The sequence below is a fragment of the Cygnus atratus genome, chromosome 3, assembly GCF_013377495.2.
Source record: "Cygnus atratus isolate AKBS03 ecotype Queensland, Australia chromosome 3, CAtr_DNAZoo_HiC_assembly, whole genome shotgun sequence".
NCBI classification, from domain to species: domain Eukaryota; kingdom Metazoa; phylum Chordata; class Aves; order Anseriformes; family Anatidae; genus Cygnus; species Cygnus atratus.
In genome coordinates, this window is record NC_066364.1 from 76951096 (window position 1) to 76969801 (window position 18706).

Here is an 18706-nt window from a genome sequence, read left to right on the forward strand (position 1 = left end):
CCATATTCATATCTTCCATATTCAAATAACCACAGGAACAAGGCAACAGATTAGGGAAAAATGTGCAAGAACAACTTTAACCCAAGATTTAATATTAAATATATATATGTATAATGAACGTATATCCCCAGAATGTTATTAAAAATATTACTTAAGGAACCAGTTCTTAAATGAAATGTAGTATTTGGAGCGTTGAGGTACGGATGAAGTGTAAAGTAAAGAAATATGAAGTTATTACCATATCTATATTGTTCCTGTTTTCTAGAAATGAAGATAGTGAGAGAGCTTTACCACTGGTTACGCTTCTGGCCTTCAATTGTTTCTTCTGACATTAGGCATATTCAGAGACTTGCCCTTACCTTTTAAGTGTGCTAGAGCCTATTCATCCTTTTAACAGAATTTGAACCCTCAAAAATCTTCGGAGTTCTACCATTCCAGGTAGAGGAGCTGCAAGGTTGGTTGGTTGTTTTTGCCATACTCTTATCACACAAAAGTGCAGCTTTTGAAGCACATACGAGAAGTTCATTCCTCTCTCAAAGAAATAATTTGTGAATTCACAAAGAAGACTTAGGGGTCTAAAAATTCTTCCTTAAAGCACAAAGGTATTTTTACATCCTGAAAATGTGTTTTGGTCTAGATTTGCAAACTGCTCCTGTGAGCAAATGCTTCCTGCATGCAGAGCCTGTGGTCACTGTGGTCAGTGGGGATGCACACGAGCACAGAGGTAGCCTGAGCTTGTGGTCCATAAGCTGAAGCACTGTGCAGAGCAGAAAAAGGCATGGCCTGAGATCACTCCCTGATGATGGCTCTTCTAGCAAAGACGTTTCTCAAATTGTTGTAAAAAATGTTGACATTAGTGATGTGGTTACTACATTTCTCTGTCTCTTTTCAAATTGGGTTATCAGTTCAGCTCAGGCCTTGTAAAGCACGGTATCAGTAACCTCTGATGCACTGCTATGAGAGGACTGTGGCCTTGGAGTTCTCTCCTCAGTCTTCATGTGGGCAAATTGGAAGAGTAATCTTTGTTTCCCCAGCCCTGAGTGGTAGGAGCAGCAGCAGGAGCACAGCAGAGGCGGCCGGCGCAGGAGGAGCGGTTCTCACGCACCCCTGGGCTCCCTCGCACAAATGTCATCAGCTGGTGGTAAGAGTAGCAGCAGCAGGATCACAGGGGTGTATCTCAAATGATTCACTGGGGTCCCGAGTTTATAAAAATAGGAAAAAGAGCAGACAGAGTTTCCAATAAGAACTAATCTCTAGGGTGTAATGCCCTGGAAGGCAAGGCTTCTTTTCTTTTGGAATTTTCCACTTATCGTGACGTCTTTGCATTGCAGACACCAAGCAGTTGTGAGCATTCCCATGGCAAAGCAAGTCTGTGGTTTGCCATGTGCACGGGCTCATTGTTATAGACTCGCTGTGCTTTCATTTTCTTTGTTTTTCATTGCCAGAAATAGAAAATAGAAACTACCCTTTAGTGAATGTATTTCCTGTCTTATTAAAATAAAGAAATCACTGTTGATAGTTCTTGCCACGGTCTTGCCAATATTGATTTCTATGAAAAAAACAAGCCTTCCCTTCACCCCTGTCCTCCCATTACATTAGTGCTTAAGGAAAGGTCTGGACTGATGTCCCTAGACAGTGAAATCTTCTACCTGTAAAAGCTGTCACCAGCAACTTTCTTTCATCTTTTTAACCTGTGTGCCTCAGCTGCAGTTGGAGAGCACAGCTGGGGTTGTATTGGTAGCTCAGGCTTCATACTCACTTAGGCAGAAGAAACAACTGGTAGCAGTGGCAGTACTACACTGATCTCCAGCTTGAGATGGCAGTCAAACTGGGACCTCAAAGTCCCTTTCTATATTTGATTATTTTGTGCATCACCATCAAAAGCAATTTTTTTCAAATTCCCATTTAGACACTTGTTCTGCAAATATCTATGCAGTTGTTTTGCATTAATGTGAATAACATAATTGAAGAAAGTTAGGTTAATCGCATACTTGTGTTGGGTGTATGCTTAGAGCTTTCAGAACAAAATAAAATAAAGATTTGAAATCTTTATCTTAAAGATTTGTGGCCCAGATGGCATCCAGCTTCTATATATAGTATTAGTAATCTGTCCTAGCAGCTGTTTTACATCCTCACTACCAGTGGGATTAAAATGGACAGTAAGAGCAAATCTCTATTAATAAATGTTAAAAGGTATGAATTAATAGTGATCTAGTACACAGGTGTTAAATTAGAAGATGGGAAATTTCTTGCTGCATATGCCAGCATTTACTATTTTCTTTTCAGCAGCTTAAATACCTGCTTTTGCTAGTCGTGGAAAGTGTGTTTTCAGCAATTAAATTTTTTGATGTTATCAGTACTTACTGATAATCCAATGACAGAAGATACTGATTTGTGTGACAGCGAATAAAAAATAAATATCTATAGTATCTATGTTAAAGCGAACGTTGGTTGTATGAGTCATACCAACACAAATTTGGCCAAATTTGATGCAGCTGATTAGCGTGCAACTGTTGTTCTTGGACTCTGCTGCTAATTTCAGCTTGATATGTCCATTTTCCATATAGCTTAAACAGCAAAACTTCACCTTTATTTTGTACTTGTTATTTAGTATTTGTCAAAGCATTTTATTGAAGTTATTTGAAGTTCAATTTATTGCTGCATTGCAAAGGAGACCGGGGTACATACATCCTGAAGGAACTCCCTGGCTGGATTAGTTTACAAAAAAGGGAGTTATGAAGTTTCCCAGTAGTTCTCCCTCACTGGATTTGCACTCATAAAGTCTCCCTTCAGTCACAAACCAAACAGCTTCCATCTGAAAGCATGAACTGACGTGAACTAGTTTCTGAAGAAGGTCTAGAGAATTGGCCAGGTGATCAGAAATGACTGAGTCAGTGTGATTTAAGCATCTCTCAGCTGCAACCTAATGACTGTCTGCATGGACTCTTACAATCTACTTTAGTACAAATAATACTGGTCCATTTAACCACATTCCTCTTTTAAGTACCTTTCAGCATTGTAAAGTGCTTTGTAAAAACCTGCTTTACTTGCCAGAGCAAGAGAGTTTTAAGTGTGCATGTAGTTACTGGTCTCAGCTGGGAAGATGATTACTAACAGCTGGAGGCAGTAACTTCCTGAAATTCACAGCCTGAAAATGAGTTTCAGCCTCCCATCCTGAAAATGCTTTTATTTTAAAGCGGGTAACGGGGGAGGAGGAGAAGGTCTTCCTTACTGAAGTATGAAGTGTCACAGTAGATGAAGGATGGGCCTTTCATTTTTTAAATGACTGCTCAAATTAGGTCCTGTTTTCTATCCTTTTCTGTTTGTCTGTGGTTGTCTGCAGTTTTCTTGGGTGAATTGCAGGTACTGGGTGTCACCTTGGAGCAGTGCCCTGCTAGTCCCCTTGATACCTCTCCTGGAGTTGCTGGAGGCAGCTCCTCTTCCAAGAGGGCTCTGGATAGGCAGGGCTCAAGACACCCTACCTCGTATCTTTTGTCTGCATCATCACCTCTTAGTCCTCCTTTGCTTCTTCACTGTAGGAAAAAAAATAAACAAACTAGCCAATGAAGGTACACCTCTCTTCAAGGTGGCTTAACAGAACTGTACTGCCCCTTGTCTGTGTTTTAACTGACTTCCGCTTATTGAATAATACAGAAAGCTTATGTCTTTGACCTGGTTCTGGCTATGTTCTTCTAAACTATTTACTGTTTGGCTCTTTCATAATATGTTCTGTGGCTTTGTGTTGTTAGCAAAGGTTTTCTGGTTTTATTATGTGGACTTTGGGTGTCGGGGATGAGGTTCTGATCTATTTTAATACCATATTTTGTGTTGTACGCTATGATCTTTTTGTTTATATGTATATATAGGGCAGTGAGTGTGTGTGTGCATACCTGTAAGTCTCTTGGGAACCTTTTCAAGTATAAGATGATATTATGGTTGGTAATGGTGAGCCAACGCTTTCCAATGCATTTCAGACAAACAACTCGCAGCTCTCCAGGAACCACAGTTGAGACAAATTTGAGCCACCTCTTTGTGTTTTCTGTTCTGGACTGTTATGGATGCTGGTAGAATTTGTACTGAAGGAAAACTGCACTCTAAGGGTACAACAGCTGCTGTGGATTACCGTATCGATGGCCGCATTGTTGTGAATCCCTCCTAGTCCTGACAGGCTGCTCTGGTACAGGCTGTAGAAGAGGCATTCCCCACTGAGGAGCTTTGTGCTGCCTACACAATGCATAAAAATCCCAGTTTCCCACTTAATAGATTCAAGACTTCTACAGTTTGCTATACTCTGCCACAACAGGTTTTCAAATTCACCCATCAAGTTTATTTTGGCCAAAAGTTTTAATTGTCTCGTTGAGTTTCTCACTTTGTGTTTTTCTGGATGCTGTCATACCATGCCTGTATTTCTTCTGAGACATCCGTGCTGAGGAGAAATAATTTGGCTTTTCATTAAGAGGAAATTTTCAAGTATTTAAAGTATTTCTGAAGCCTGGGCACAATAAACTTCATCCTGTCAAATCTTATAATTGAAATGATTTCTAAGTGCTGTAACATATATCAGTTGATCAAGCTGTGGAAGGGCAATGGATCACTGTGCAAATCAGTTTTTTATATTCCCAGCGCATGCTTTTGCATTCCACTAACAGAATTTCTTTTGGGAAACTGCTAATGTTTGAGAATGCTATAGAGAATAGTTATTTCTTTTGTGTTTCAGTTTTCATTTTCAATGTATCTGTCTTTAAAAAAAAAAAAAAAAAAAAAAAACCTTGAGTATGATGCTGTGTTTGTTAACTCAAACTTCTTTCACTTTGTTTAATAAAACTAGATACAGTATCCTTTGAATTCTACTGTGCGATAGCAAACCATCGTTGTCACAGTTCCAGGGCTATTTATCATTTGCTCTGCTGTTTGTATGGTTATGTCATGTTAAAATTGCTTATGTTCCCTGATTTGTGAAGTCTACTTTTTTGTTCTTTTTTAATGCTAACAGCTTATGGAAGTGGACTCCAGAGCTGTACATCTTGGTGCTGTCTTTATTCGTGGCCTTACAACATTGCTTATGGCCAATAGTGCCTGTGGCTTTCCATTCAGAATGGATGACTTGATGCCTTGGAAAGTGTTTGATGGAAAACTTTTTCAAGAAAAATACCAGCGGTCACACCAAAGTTGCTCTGTGGAGGAGCTTTTGGAAGGCAATGTGAGTAACTACATTCTCTTAGATAGTTCTGTATTTTTTTTTTTTTTTGAAAAAAGGTATTTGTCCATATTTATATACATAAATTTTAATGTTGTTACTTTCTTTGTATCCTTCCTTTGTATTTTTCCTCTCTTAATTATTCCTGTTTCATCCTTCTCACCAAACAACATAAAAAGGTAGAAATACTGGTACTGTGCTGGAAGCTATAAATTTGCCTTTATTTTTGTTTCCAATTCTGAGAAAATAATACAAGGAAGTATCAAAATGGTTGTCAATTTCAAAAAATGAAAACTACACTAACAGTTTTCTAATACTGAGATATTAGTGAAATCTTTTTGCTATAAGATTTTGTGCAAAATCATATGAATGTATTTTAAAGAAGCATACTAGGTATGGTTTTTAAAGCATGTAAGAGTAATATTTTCAAAGGTACTAAGGAACATAAATATGAGATGAAGATTTGATGAACTCCAGGGGGAACTGGAAATCAGAGACAGTTTATATAGATAGATAGATATTTTTAATAGAATCTCATCAAGTAATTTCCTGTGTGTTTAAGTACTTAACACTCAATTCCATTTTTCAGAAGCTGGGGTTTTGTACAATTTGCGTTTGCGTGCTATCTATGTTACCTAAAACTGGTAGGATTTAAAATATGCCTGCACTGGTAAAGGCAGCTAGGTAGCAGCAGTCTTGCAGGCTATGGGCCATACGTGATGCATTAAGGTGGCCATGATCAGAGGTGGGGTCCACCCGACCAGGTGCCGTGCTGCATTAGTGCACCAGTGAAGCCTTAGATGAGAACTGGCTCATGGCCCACCAGTACAGAGAACATGGAGGGGAGCTTGGGAAGGTCTTTACTAACGTGTAGATAGCTCTTAAGACCTTAGATTTGCATCTCTGTTTTCATTGTGGAACTGGAAAACCCATATCATTTAATAATTTCTGAAAGTTTTACCTTTTAAAGTGTTTTTACCTGTCTTTACACATATCACTTGAGGCTCAAAAAAATTATTACAGAGAAAAAGGATTTTGTTTTTCAATAATATTAACCTCGTACATTTAATATCAGTCATGGTATAATTAGTTTGCTTTTCCAATTTTGTATCTAATTAGATTACATCCTGAACTGGCGTGATGAGTGGAACACATGTGGGTGGGTGGAATATATTTCTTTTTCAGCAGGAGGATGATAATCCTTTCCATACGGAGTCAATTGTATGATTAGGACTGTAGCTTCTATCCAAATGTTGTGGTTCCCACTGATCAGTCGTTGATTTCACTAGATTTTGGATTGTTCCAGTGGTTCATCCAGTTTTTCATGTAGAACTTTGGCAGAACAGTAGAGGATCTAAAGAATAAATGGAAAACTAGAAGACTACATAAATCTCTGTGAAACTGTTACTTTTCCATTTGAGTAGATATTCAGATTGGTGATTTAGTTTTAAAATACATATATAAATCTGAATAAAATTGATATTGGCTGAGACATATTAAGTATGATAGCTAGCATGCTTTATCTAACATTTGAAGATCCTGATGGTAAAGTTATATTTTAGCATGTCTTAGAAGGGAGATGAAGAAATATGCTTATATCCCTAGAACAGAGCTGGAGGTTGACTTAATCAACTAGAATATCTACGTTAGGTTTTTAAAAAGCATGATGCTCTAGTTTAAACAAACCCTAGATAAACTGTTCCATGGTGGAGAAAAAATAGTCTAGCCCCATTAAATTTTAGAGCAGTTTAAATAACTTTTATTTTTTAGGTACAGTTTTATGGTACATATATGGCAGAGAGTGTTCCCAGACTAATAAAATAGTTTTGCAGCTTATCAGTTTGAAAGGCAAGAGTCTGGTTTGGGGAGAATTGCCAAGAGATGCCAGTTTAGTTAGGGACACTGGCAAGGCAACAAGTGTATGTGATTGGTTGTTCCTATTATTATAAATTCAACTTAATAAATAAAATTGGTCCTTAGTTCCTGGCAGAGCTAAACGTACCGCTGGAAGCCAAGATCTTTCAGCACTTGTTTGTTAGCAATCTATCCTTGAGCACCATAAATCTAACCTGATGATAGCTACAGCATTGTATGCAGAGGGAAGAAAAAAAAAAAGTTATTCTATGCGGGTGTTTTGTTATTGGAAAGATAAGTAAGAGGAAAACGTTACTCCTTTTGGTGTTCCGTGCTTGTTTGCTAACTCCTAGGGTTTCTCTATGTACATTAGATCTGGACAGTTAAATTACTTCAGGGAGTTCAGGAGATCTCAGAATTGCTGTTGCTTTGACTATGATGGTTTAAATATAGTTAATAACTTTAACCAAGACTGTATTTCTACTGTAATTTTCATCAATATTTACATAGGTACAAACAATGTTGAGCATCGTAGCGTTTGCTTAATACAGATTCTTGTACCAAAAAAATAAGTTTTAAAATTAAATGCAGTTAATATATTTGTGGACACTTTTTTTGTGTAATTCATCTCTATCTAGCCTTAGAAATTGTTAAAAATAAAAAATAGAAAGCTTCTGATGATAATGAATAGCCATACTGTTTTTTAAAAAATATACCAAGTTCTTATTATGCTAGTTCTGTTTTTCATAACAGTAATCATATTAGTTTGTTTATCCACACAGAAAATTGGATATAATAGTCTCATAAAGCAGTGAGACAATGATATTATCACTTCATTAGTCTTTTTATTGTGCTTCTCACTAATGGAGTATGTTTGCAATCATTTTTTTTTTTAATTAAAAACAAATTACCTAACAGGGTCAGCTTAAGTGATACATTTTGTCCTTTTTTGATCATGTCTTTCATCCAACCTTCATAAACACATTCTGAATTTATTCTCCCAAGAATACAGTGAAAGGATTTTCCCATTAGTGGGAGTTCTTTGCAGACTGTACTCAGTCTGCGTGGAAAAAAAATATCTCTGGGTTGTGTTTGAGGCTCCATCTCTAAAGAGCACAAAAAATGTGCTAGAAAAATTCACAAGGGGGTTCAGGGATTCAGACTCTTACCTCTGCTTAAGAAACCTCTCTAGTTGCTCCAGTCTTGACACCTATTGGCTTTTTACCTTATCCTGTAATCCATTCTTACTGCTCCCCAGCCACCATGTTGGTTGCAAAAAGGGATTATCATCCTCATAAAAATCAGCTCCGTTTTATGAAAATAAATTATGATATTTAAAAATCTGCCTTTTTGTAATTCTTTTCAATCTGCACAATTTCCACATGCCCAATACAAAACAATAAGCAAAGAAAAATATTCTAAGATCTAACACTTCTAAGACACTTCTTCAATGCTCCCTGAAACCAGTAAAAGTTAAAGATGTATTGCATCTCTTAGTATTGGGTCTTCAAAGAGTTTCGGCATGTCCTTTGGACAGCATAACTTTTCATCCCACAAGGTAAATGCTTATTTAATTCCTCCATATCTCTTTAGACTAGATTATATTTTATGAGGAAACGATTGTCTGGAGTTAGGGCCGATGTGTTACTGTTGTGTTAAGTTTTGTTTGTAATGTATGAGATGCTTTGATTTTTTTCACTGGTGAGTTTTTCCATCAGTTTGTCAGTCTTTATGTGGAGCCTTTAATTATCTCTGCCTGAGGTATTGTATTGTTGATAGACCTAATCTAGTCTAGTTAGGTATATTTGCAGATGCAGGGTAATAGAATAGGGAAGAAAGTAATTTACAGATGTGAGCAGAGGAGAAAAACAAACTTCACCAAGAGAGGAAAAAGCATTCTTTCTGCACCCCTACTCAACTCTCCAAGAATCCACTTTTAATATGAAACGTTTTAATTTTCTTTCCTGAAAAATGTGAACCAGAAGACCTGGTACCTTCATGCATGTATGAGTGTGGACTCAAAATTATTTTGGTTGTTAGATCTGTGATTGATTTGTGCTACACCTGATGAGAGAAAAGCAGAACGGTCATTAATGTTAACCCTGTTGTCTGCAGGAGTCTTTGTACGCACCCTTCCAGAACCTAAAGTCACTCATTTGCAAGGCTTGCATGGCGAAGAAAAGAACAATGCAGAGCAGACCAAGAGGGAAGGGACTTGTCACAGGTTGGCATCATGTTAATTTTCTCAATATATTATTGATAAGCTCAATCATCCTTTAACTGCAGCAGCATTTACTTAGGAAGCATGTCCAACTAAGTAAATCATAAGGTCTTTCTACAAGAAACTGAAGAAGGGATTTAAGAGAATACCTCCTGCTTTTCAGAATTCATATGAATTTGATTACCCAAGTTTGGATGAAATATTTTCATCTAGATACATAGCTAGTGAGATAGATGCAGTAAATAAAATATTATTCAGTAACAGAAACCACTGCTATTTACTCAGTGACTAAAGTTATTTTTATAGGAATAATTGAATGACTCAGTTTTTTCTTCCTTTCCCTCAGGGGAGCTATTTTAGCTATGATAGTCTTAGGTCTGAGTGAGGCATTGAAGACTGATTGGTACAGTTCAAAACAAAGGCAAGCCTTTGGGCAACGTGGAGAAGGGTTTTTGCCTAAGACCTTGCTTATTTATTTCCAGCTATATGTCTTGGTTTACTAAGGACATTAGTTTTCCCAACTGATCTGCTTGGCTCTCAGTGAAAAACATCTAAAATGTTTTCAGCATCATTCACAGATCAACTTGATTTTTGAGGCTTTTGAGGGTTCAATCACACACTGAATTAATCACGCTGTAATTATTAGATTTTAAAATGCCATTATTACTATTTAAAATGTTGTTACTACATAGAATGTGTATGTTATTGAAATGCAGATAAGACTGTGGGCATAATCTGCTAGTCTTTTCTATTAAGCAAAAGTATGTCCTCAGCTTTTGATAATATTTATACAGAACACTAAGAACCTTTAGCGCCCCTTTGTATGTCAACTTCACTTTATAAACTTGAGTGCTTTTTGGTCTTATGTGAGAAAAGGGAAGGTTTTTTGATGGTTTTTAAATGTATACGTGATAGATAACCTAGATAAACTGTGGACCTTTTTATTTGTATATGTTGTTGCTTTATAGTTTCAGCGTCTACTGGTGGAGGTGTGGTTCTGCTTTCAATAGGAATCGATCTATGCACGACAGAACCACCTAACACTACAAATTTGGTCTGGTTCAGCCATGAGCAGATGATTGCATTATGGTTGAATTAGCTGAACATCATGTGATAGAGTGTTTATGCTGGCATTATGTTTATTGCCTGCTTAATACCTGATCAAGTATGATGTCAGTGAGAATAAAAATTACCCCTTCAGAATTCATTGAGCAAATTGCAACAGACAGAATGATTTTCTTATAGTTTAGTACTCTGCATCTTGCAACAACACTTCTGTCCAATTCTGATGTTGTACTACACCATACTGGTGCTGGTGATTTACGATACCAAACCTTGTTAGTGTCTGCTAATGCTTGAGAGCAGTACTTAACCATTTTAATTATGATTTGTGATTCCAATTTGGACAGAGATTTCTGTTTCATTTTAATGACTGCAGTCTCAAAATCTGTGTCATAAAATTTTGATCTGGTTTCTAAATACACTTGTTAACAGCTTGTAATCATGATGTGTATAGATGGAAATGAGGACAAGAACCATACTTATTATTTTTCCAAACTGTAGTCAGCCTAATAATTGAGCATAAGTATTTTGGCATAAATCTAAGAAATGTCGTTTCCCAAAAAAGAACATGCTCTCTTTTCTTCTTCATTTAATCTTACATACGAAGTTGGATAGTAAATACTGTTTTTCAGGAACACAGCAAAGAGAATTTAATCCCAGGTTCCAACAAGCACACAGAAGTTCTTTTGTTCCTCCATATCATAATCAGATGAGGGGGTTCCTCTGGAGAAGTCCTCAACCACTAGGTAAAAACTTTGTGTGTATTTGGAATTGTCTCTATCAGCAATATAACAGTTCTGTTTCTTTATGCAGTTTGTGTTTGTATGCATGTAGTTACCCTGTGCTCGCAGCATTCAGTAACAAACCTTTTATCAGTTTGAGTTGTGTAGTACCATTAGCAGAAACTAACTCTACAAGGTGAAGTGGAGTAGCATTATTATCTGAAGTCCTCATTTACTCACAATGTTCTGAAAAAATCTTTTATGCCATATTTAAACTTTCCGTGCTTGGTCTCAGCTGAATGGTGTTTAAAACTGTAACAGGTCTAAAACAAGTCAGCACAGCTGCACAGAAATGTCTGTTTAAAGTCTTTGGTTGCAAATCTTAGTTCATACTTCAATAACACACTTAAGCATGGGAATAAATTTAAACGCATTTTAAGTGATTTTCTACATCAGGGTCTCAGCTTCAAGGTTATTGCTTAGGTAATAAAAATGAAGTCCTGTTTTGTCTTGACAGAAATTAATCTTGAGTCATTCACCGTTCTCACTTCTTGAACAGAACAGCTGCTTCAATGAAGCATCACTGTGAATAACACCACTGAGCTGATATTAACACAGTTTTACTTCCTCATTATTACAAATTAAAGCATATACACATAGATTAAGAAAATAACCCAAAGGAAGAGAAGTGTCTAAGAAAGATACGTTATTTTGTGAAGTCTTCAGAGCCTAAATTTCTCCTGTGTTGCCAAATGAAGTTTTGAAAGGAGATTGATGATGCGATTAGTGTGGAGTGTTAATAAATAAATACAGTAAAGTCTTGAATGTGTTTCAGCTGCTTTTGTTATATGTTTGAGAGTGAGATACTGTCGTTTGATTCATGGATAAAATTGTTTGATGGTTTAGGTAGCAAATACTAAAATATAGTGTTCATGTTCACCGTAAGCAAAAAACAGAACTTATCACTGTTATTGTGACCATCTCAAAAATCCAGCTATTCAGGAATCACTTTTGTAGGCACACTGATCACCTCCAGAGATCTCACCACTAGATGAATTCCATAAAATATGTTCCATAGTAAGTGCACTGAACTGTGTTATAAACATGGTTCAATTCCTTTATCAGAATATTACGTGTTCCTCTACACTGGCAAAATTAAGCCTTATTTACTACCCTCAGGACACTCTTAAAATGTGATGCCATAAATGCAGTTAAATGTCTCTGTTGTAAATAAAATAGATCTATTAGAAAAATATATCTGTCATTACAAAATAATCCTGCAGTGTTTTAGAGTTCCTTTTAAACTGACTTGCCAAGACTTTTGACATTTTGAGAGAATTCCCTTTTTCATAAGTTTCTTAGTATTAAGACAGGTATTTGGTTTGCTTCATTATGTAGCTGTCGTCTCTGGTACGTGTGCCTCTCACCACAGAGAGGAGGAAAAAAAAAGGGGGGGGATCAAAAAAGCAGACATTGTGTTCCATGATAGCTTGTGATAAAACTTCCTAGTAATATTATTGATATCTATCAATCCTATCCCTTATCTTCCCATGCTATACTGCTATAGTTGCTGCTGTTGCATATAATATATAAATCATTGGATAAAATGCCTTAAAAATTAATGGAACAGTAACCATGGGATCCATATCCTCTGTCAGAAAAGAACCCAGTGATTAGGCATTCCTTGCTTACTCTTACCAGTTAATGTTGAAGAATTTCGTGGCAATGGCTCGACTTAACAGTGGAGGAAAGAGTGCCTCCAACCAGAAAGTATAAACCTAAGCAGCAGCAGTATTTCTTTGAAATGATAATTTCAATACCTTCAGGCAGACAAAGAATCAAATTTAGGTATCTCTCATTTTGTGGTGAATACTAACCTCTAATCTGTTGTAATTAGCGTCTAATTCTCTAACTGTGTTTTGAGAGACAGGAATTCAGCTTGTTTTTTTGTTTTGCCCTTTTTTTAAACAATCATTCTCTTAATAAATTTATTGGCCATGTGTCACAAATTGAGAGATTGCATCCAAGTAACAGAGCAGGACACCAAAGCCTTTCAGAGAGGTAGAAGTTTTATCCGCAGCGTTTCTTGTTTGTTAATTTAGAAGACTTCCCAATGAGCATGCTAAGTTTTGTATATTCTGTTCTGAGTGCCTGAATGTTATGATGCTTGTTGAACAGATTCTAGGTATCTAATTTAAAGCTAAGGTTAGGCTTCTGTTATTGAGCAGTAAAACATCTAAAAATTTGGCTTTACAGGTCTTGGTAGTTTTTGTGTTTTGCATTTAAAAGTATTCCCTGAGGTACCAGAGATGTTTGTAACAAAGAATGTCTAAATTCTAGGTTCATGGCTAAAACAGCCCACCAAGTGCAAACTGTTGCTAGATATAACTTCATTAATTATCAGTTAAGACCACTCGTATATTGTTTTGAATCACATTGTCACCTCATTCTGCAAATAGCTAAAAATAAACTGAGCACTAAGAACTATGGAAATCACTATTGCCATGTATCTCTGTCACTCTCTTCAGCAGTCCAACTGATAAACGTTTATTTCTCTTATAATACAAATTACTACCTAGGTCTAAATCAATATACAAAAGATAGACAAAAGGAAGTCTAAGCTTATCTATATATTGTCATATACTTCTATAACTTTATTTAAACATATCAGTAATTTGGGCAATGATTGTCATACTCGTATTTGAAAACCTGTCTGGAAAAGCACAAAAGTGAGCTGAAGATAGGAGAAAGACATAGTAAAGATAGTGTCTATAGGACCAGTTGAAATAGCTATATAAATGGTTAAAATTGACAATACCCTAATACATTAGAAATAGTGAAAGGACTTGGCAAGGCTATAGCTTTTCTGATCTGCCTGTGGTAAGGTAAACACCTGAACTCTGTCTGATGGAACTGTGGGAGAAGAAGAGGAGCAATTCCATCATATGCTTTAGCCTTCAACATCTCAAAATACTGTCCATGATTACATACCAACTGGAGAGAAACATGTTGTTTTTTCAAAATATAAATACATTTTTGTCCTTGCAGACTATCTGAATAAGTTCTTGTTTTCCTCTTTTAATGTTAATTAACAGTATTTAACTCCTCTCCTGCTTCCTCCAGGTAGAGAATATAGATCGGGACATCCAGACCGGAGGAGAAGATTCCACCTTCCTCCTTGGTAAAGAATAAATGTGATGACCTATCAAAGTGAGATAGTTATTGCTGGGGTCATTTTGTCTCTGAAAGTTTCTTCTTACAAACTTTACAGAGTAACTGAACCATATGACTGCAAAGGAAATAACTCAAAGCTGAGGGTATTTCGGGTGTTAATTAATCCCTTGTCATGTTAAGTCTAAGCTTACAATGAGACCAAAATCACTAAAACTTAAGTTAAAGGTACCAACTGAAGCAGAGTAGCATCCAAGTATATCTACGTTATTTTGTGATATTGACACTGGATGATCTGAGGTATTTTGACCACATCATTAGATATTCCTGACTATAAGTTTTGCACGTTTTTGTTATATGTTTCTATAGGACTTTGCACACCATGAATCATGTGGAATATCCATGTTGAATTGTGGTTTGTGTCTTGTGTAGATTATATCTTAATTTTAAGGGTTGTACCATTGTTACAGAAACCCGTTGAAAAGTTTGAAAGATGACATCACTGATTGTAAATATCACCTGCCAGTGAAACAAAATGACCTTCCTGTAAAATGCAGTACTTTTGTGTTAGAGCCAAAAGCTGCTGTTGCTTTTGGCTCTTTTAGTTAAGCAGTTCTGTCTCAGCTGAATGTGCGGGATGAACCACATCATTGCTGAGGAGAGAAAGAATCTGAGTCTTGTCACGCTTTACTACTGCAATAAATAATACTTAGGAGAACTAGGCTTTTTGTCCCTGTCCGGAATTCTAGTTCAAAGACTTATCTTTGTAATCCTTTCTTAACAAATAGGTAGGCTTCACTTTGTGATTGAATTTCAGTAATAAACTTATTTAATTATTAACTTTATTTCAAATTCATTTTATATAATACTAAAGGAACATGAAAGAACAGAGCATTTGCAGTTTTTAACAGCACTGTCAGATCCTATATTGATAAATTGATACCACAAAAGCCCCTCTTCATGCATTACAGTGTAAAAAACACAGTACTTGTGTTTTTTAAGAAACTGGTTTTTTAAGAGCTTACAACATCCTTCTCATGTCTTCCATTTGCATACCCATTCAGTTAAAACAATCAGAGGTACTTTGCTTAATCGCTGTCATTAAGCAAAAAAAAAAATAAAAATAGGCGGTTATGTACAAATCCCATTTTAAATCATGAAGTGTAAAAATTGTATCAGAGAGAAAGAATGTCAACACTTAAGTCACATAGAAAGTGGGTGACACTTAAAACTGTAGTTTGCTCTTTACTGATCTGCATCTCAACAGCCTAATTGAAAATTGTATCCTTCTATGTAATCTTCAATAATTTCATTCTTTTCTTGGATTTGTAGTGGTCTTTTAATTGGGCTGGCTCAAGTGGATGTTTATGAAACTGATGGGATTTCCTCTGTTTATGTGCTTTGGAATCGCCCTATCTTCAGTTTTGTACTTCAGCATTTTCGATAGATTAAGTTATGGAAAAAACTTTCTTCTCCTTTGTATAGGAAGTATATGATGAAAGGAAAATGAAAGCCCGATGTCCTGTTCCCACTCACAAAAAAGACTGAGCAGCAGAAAAAAAAAGAATCAAAATGTTAAGAGCATGTTTTTAAATCTGATATGATTTGCAGATTTTCATAGGAGTCAGCTTTTAGAAGTTTTCCACTTTCCTATTCTTCAATCTCTGTAAGAATCAGCAAACTTTTTAGTGTGCCCAGTGGATAAGACGTTTTGACCTGATTCTTGCATAAGTTATTGAGTCAGAAATTGCAGATTTTCTAGTTGTCATGTTCTTTGACATAGCATTCAGAAAATATATTTATTTCACAATTTATTTAATACTACTACAACCCGAACTATTTGAAATTGCGTTAAAATACCTTATGTGGAATTGTGATAGATTTTTTTTTGACATGGAAGCTTTTCTCAGAGTAGTAAGAACACTTCCTAAAGTTTCTTTACATTCCTGACCTGGAAATTATTTTGTTCGAAGGACTTTCACCAATGTCAATGGTGTTGCACATGAACAAAACTTTGTAGGTACTCAGAGAACCATGGCGTTAATACTTATGTTGGAAAATCCACTGTCTCGGCTAATTTTTCCTTTTTGTTTTGAATAACGTTGAGTATCATGTTAATAGTTCTCAAGATCATAATGCTAGATTTTACTGATACAAAATCTATATTTCAGTGTCATGCTTCTAACTGTATTACTGCCAGGTTTATGATAAACATTTGAAAACTAGATCTATATCTGAAAACTATCTCATGATCCTTACTAACAGAGAGTAGTAGATGCAATAGAACTTAATGCTTGCATTAAGATTTGCATAACGGAAGGGTTAAAGCACAAATGCTGACCAGGGTAGTTAGTACATAAGTCACTGAACCTGGAATGCATCATTATGATACTTTAATCACCTACATAATACAGACCACAAAATCTTACCCTTTATCAGGCCCTAACTTCTATTTAAGGTAGATTACACCAGAAATGTGTATCTTATCAAAATATCAATATTTTACGTACTGCAGAACATGTAATATTTCTAGCTAAGGATTACTGTTGTGTTACTGTAAAAGAAATATTCTGTGCCTTCTATCTGGCTTGAAATTGTCTAACGCCTGTTTTTGTCTCTAAATTCCATTGAAGTGTCTAAGGAAATTCACAACTAAGAGAAGAAATACAAACAGAAAAACAGAGGGGAAAAATCAAATATATCAACATTTTCTTTTAATTTTTCTAAAAAAGAAACAAGGGGCTCCAACCTTTATAAAATTGTGGTAGATGCCTGTCTGCATCTTCAGTCATATAAAGATCACCAAAAAATGTGGTCCACAGAGTCTTGCTCACATAGTAAAACTTAGGCTCAGAAATGTCTAACAATTAGGACAGGTTTTTCAGAGACGTCTGTAAATCTGAAGATGTACTTTTGAAAACGCTCTGAAAACGAGACTGAAAATGTTACCCTAAGTATTTCTTGCCTTTCAGGCATGTCATTAATTTGTGTCTTTCATGAGCAGTTTGAGTACTGTAGCTTTTCACTGTATTTTTTTTTTTTGTTATTAGAATTTTTTCAGTGTTGACGTTGGTGTGTCTCATTTGGCTCCTCACAACTGTTTGTCTTTTAGGTCGCCCAGATGACCCTACTTATTACTGGAAGTGAATGAAAATGGATAAGAGAACAAGATACGTTTTTATGAAAGGCTATATGCTGAAGATCGCAAAAACTTTCAGTAATGGTGGTGGGAAGGCTCTAATCAGAATTTTATCATGCATCGTTTTCAGTTAGGTTTTATTTTATATACATTGTTTTTGTAGACTATTGCTTACTGGAGTAAATTATGGAATGTAGCAAAACAATTCTTATGTATTTTAGGCTTCATACAGTATTGTTTGGAGCACTTTATAAAAATGTTATTGACACAGTTATACAATGATTAAAAAATTTGTAATAAAAAAATCATGCCTAAAAAGCAGAAGCCAGTCCTAGGTGTTAAAAGGCTGCAGAAATTTAATTAATTCACCTAGTTCTATTGGCAAAACTGTTATGCCTCTTCTGTTAAATCTTTATGCTATATGAGGATGAAATTGCCCAGTCTTGAACAACAACAAAAAAGTATTTTTAAAGTGTTTACATTAATGTCAGGGTTAAAAAAGTCATACTTTTCTGTAACCTGACTTACTTTCATAGGTCCTCAGTCTCAGAAAATGAGAAAAGTGTAAAAACACTGCTGAAACACTCTAGATTAGTTTTAAAATCAGTTTATATGTATAAAACTGCTGCAGCTGTCCTGTTCTTTTGGGGCCTTTCAGAGCTGAGTCAAATACATAGTCCTCTTTTAGAATACCTAGAATTCTCCTCCGTATGCAATGAGTCATTTTTGAAACATTTAAGGTTTATGTCAGACCTTAAACCTATCTTTAGATAGCCTCAAAATAGAAGTGGCAGTGTGAGCCTCTGGCCAGTGTGATTTTGGCAGAAATTCTAAATTAAGAGAAAGCTAACAGTCACGTTGAATGCACTCATGTTTTTATAAGTGACAGCTATTTGAAGCACACGTGTAAATTTTTTTCTCTGTTGACAACTTTGATACCTTTTTTACAGATATTTGTGGAGCCACGATTTCACTCTATACTAGATAGTCCTGAGAAATACAAGTAAATGGACAGACAGAGTACAGGTAGGGCAATCAGGTATCTCCTGTTGATTTTCACTAGTCTTACACATCACACAGACTTTCTTAATACTTTTGAGATGTGTGATTTTAGAATAGTACATAATTATGCTCAAATGTCTTCAGAAGTGTTTAGCACGTGGAAAACATGCTATTTTTATATTCCAAAGAGAAAATTTAGCTCTCATTTTGAAATCTATTTTCATAAGCAGTACTATAGCTATTTCACAACTTAGATTTATCCTTATGGTATAGTGATTACTAATGTAAACTCTGCTGGTTTTAGTCCATTATTGCTCAGTTAATGTATTTTCTTAGGC

General features: G+C 35.8%; 1 protein-coding gene across 2 annotated transcripts in view; it reads left to right on the forward strand.

Moving 5' to 3' along the window:
- FAM120B (family with sequence similarity 120B) overlaps window positions 1-17671 on the forward strand; it is a 59693-nt gene extending 42022 nt beyond the window's left edge. For both annotated transcript variants that reach the window (XM_035538640.2, XM_035538639.2), the window contains exons 7-11: window positions 4994-5200; window positions 9167-9275; window positions 10967-11080; window positions 14180-14237; window positions 17340-17671. In XM_035538640.2, coding sequence (XP_035394533.1) covers window positions 4994-5200; window positions 9167-9275; window positions 10967-11080; window positions 14180-14237; window positions 17340-17352 — 501 coding nt within the window. In that variant the 3' untranslated portion in view covers window positions 17353-17671. The remainder of the gene's footprint in view (window positions 1-4993; window positions 5201-9166; window positions 9276-10966; window positions 11081-14179; window positions 14238-17339) is intronic.
- Window positions 17672-18706: the final 1035 nt, after the last annotated feature.